Source organism: Nicotiana tabacum, chromosome 16 (assembly GCF_000715075.1).
Source record: "Nicotiana tabacum cultivar K326 chromosome 16, ASM71507v2, whole genome shotgun sequence".
Lineage (NCBI taxonomy): Eukaryota > Viridiplantae > Streptophyta > Magnoliopsida > Solanales > Solanaceae > Nicotiana > Nicotiana tabacum.
The window spans coordinates 45,950,894-45,953,501 of record NC_134095.1 but is presented as its reverse complement, the minus strand read 5'-3'; the positions used below and the strand labels follow the sequence as shown (position 1 = coordinate 45,953,501).

The 2,608-nt window shown below is 41.9% G+C and overlaps 1 protein-coding gene across 1 annotated transcript; it reads right to left on the bottom strand.

Moving 5' to 3' along the window:
- Positions 1–483: 483 nt before the first annotated feature.
- Positions 484–1,074, bottom strand: LOC142170223 (uncharacterized). The gene has a single exon (XM_075232073.1). It carries the CDS (start codon positions 1,072–1,074, stop codon positions 484–486), a length of 591 nt encoding a protein of 196 aa, XP_075088174.1.
- Positions 1,075–2,608: the final 1,534 nt, after the last annotated feature.

Below are 2,608 nucleotides of genomic sequence, written 5' to 3'. Positions count from 1 at the left end.
GAGTTGAGATCATCTCGTTCTTCTCATTTTGTACAACTGTCATTCCACCCTTTTTTGGTACATACTAGAAAGGGATTACCCCATTGCTGTCAGAGATAGGAAAGATGATGCCCGCGTCCAGCCACTTGATTACCTCCTTTTTACTACCTCTTTCATATTCGGGTTCAGCCTTCATTGATGTTCCCTGGAAGGTTTGTGCCCTTCTTCCAAATGAATCTTGTACATGCAGAAGGCCGGGTTGATACCCTTTATGTCTGCCATGGTCCAACCAATGGTAGTTTTTCATTCCTACAACACCTGCAGTAATTGTTCTACCTGCACAGCTAGCAAACCAGATGATATAATAACAAGCAAAGTAGAATTGGGACCCAAGAAAGCATACCTGAGGTGGGCTGGAAGCGGTTTCAGCTCCAGCTGTGGTGGTTCCTCTATTGATGGTTTTGCAGGTGGTGTAGCTCTTTTTTCTAATTCAAGGGGCTTGAACTAAGGTTCCCTCTTCCAGAATCCTTGGCCTTTGAGTGCCATGACCCACTCTGCCAACCCTTCACCATCCATCTCCTCTAAATTTGTCAAGCAGGATCCCATTAGGGTCTCATCATCTTCATGCAGGATCATATCCACAGCTTCCATTAGTGAGCAATTTGCAAATTCACTAGGTCTCCTCATGGATTGTTGAACGTTGAATATTACTTCTTCATTGTTCAACCTCATTTTTGATTCCCCAGTTTCACAATCAATCAATGCTCTCCCACTTGCTAAGAATGACCTCCCCAGAATGATGGGTATCTCTTTATCTACCTGGAAATATAGAAAAACAAAGTCTGCATGGAATACAAACTTCCCCACTTGTACTATCACATCATCAAGAATCCCCGTCGGCCTTTTAACCGTGCGGTCAGCCAGTTGCAACATCATCAAAGTTGGTCTAGCTTTGCCATTGCCTAGTTTTGTATATATTGCCAAATGCATCAAGTTTATGCTGGCTCCTAAGTCACACAATGCTTTTGCAAAAGCATAACTCCCAATAGTACACGGAATAGTAAAGTTACCTAGATCAGACATCTTTTGATCCATGGGTCTTGTCACTACCGCGCTGCATATATGTGTCAGAGCTACTGTGGACAGGTCCTAAAAGTCAAATTTTCATGACATCAGGTCCTTCATCATTTTTGCATAGCCAGACATTTCCCTCAAAGCATCCATCAGAAGGATATTTAATTGAATCTGATGAAGCATCTTCATGAATTTCTTGTATTGATCTTCTTTCTTTTGTTTTGCCAGTCTCTGAGGGAATGGTGCAGGCATCACTCTTTGTCCACTGCTTGCTGGTTGTTCTTTGTTGGAATTTTATGGCACAAGAGGTACCACCCGTTCTGCAACCTATTCACATTCTTTAGCCTTACCCTTATCAACCTGAGTCTGTTCAACCACCACTTCAGTGAGTTCTTCTGATTCATCTATCTCTAATGGAACTGGAGTGGCTGGTGTAGTCTCTCTTCTGGATTGAGCAACTTCTTGCTCCCTATCAAAATCTCTCCCTATCACGAACTCGGATTTCCCACTCTCGGGAGTCGTGATGGCGCCTACTCGTAGAAGCTAGGCAAGCCACGATATAAAGAATCACAAACTCTTTCATTTTAGCCCTTTTTTATAATTTGAATTAACAGGTAATCAACATTGAAATTTTAACGATGAATAAAATCAAGCGGAAGACTTAATCTTATAAAATAACCCAAGCCAATACTATAATGCCAACATACTTCTCTACCTGGAATCTGGTGTCACAATATCACGAACTGTCTATGATTACTACAACAAAATTCTGAAAAGAAAGTACAATCTATCTGGGAAACAATTAAAACAGAGTACATAATAAGATAGAAGAGAACGACGGGCCTGCGGATGCCTGCGGGACTACCTCAGGATCTCTAGCTGGACTGAAGGCAGCCACCCAAATGCTATGGTCCAAGAGCTGCTCCAGGATCTGCAGATAGTGCAGAGTGTAGCATCAGCACAACCGACCCCATGTGCTGGTAAGTGCCAAGCCTAACCTCGGCGAAGTAGTGACGAGGCTAGGACCAGACTACCAAATAAACCTATGCAGTTATATAATATACAGCGGAAAATAAAATAGAAATAAACAAGTAAAGATGGGAAGGAGGTACATACTGCGTGGGTATATCAATATCAATGGTAAATCAAGAAAAAGGCATAAGGACAACTTAGAATTCACAGCAAAGCAACAAGAAACTTGTAACCAATCTATAACAATTTGTGTCATCAATTGTTGCGGCGCACAACCCGATCCCAACACATAACAATATTGTTACGGCGTGCAACCTGATCTATATCATTTATCACTGTTGCGCTGTGCAACTAGATCCGATTATATTATTGTTGCAGTGTGCAACCCAATCCATTTATATCGTTGTTGCGACGTGCAACCCGATCCACATATAATATTGTTGCGGCGTGCAACCCGATCCAAATATAACATTGTTGCGGTGCGCAACCCGATCCACATATACAATCAATAACAATCATAACAAGAGTCTCGACAAAGGATCTATAAAAAACTACACTATCCCAGTAAGAGAATCGACAGTAT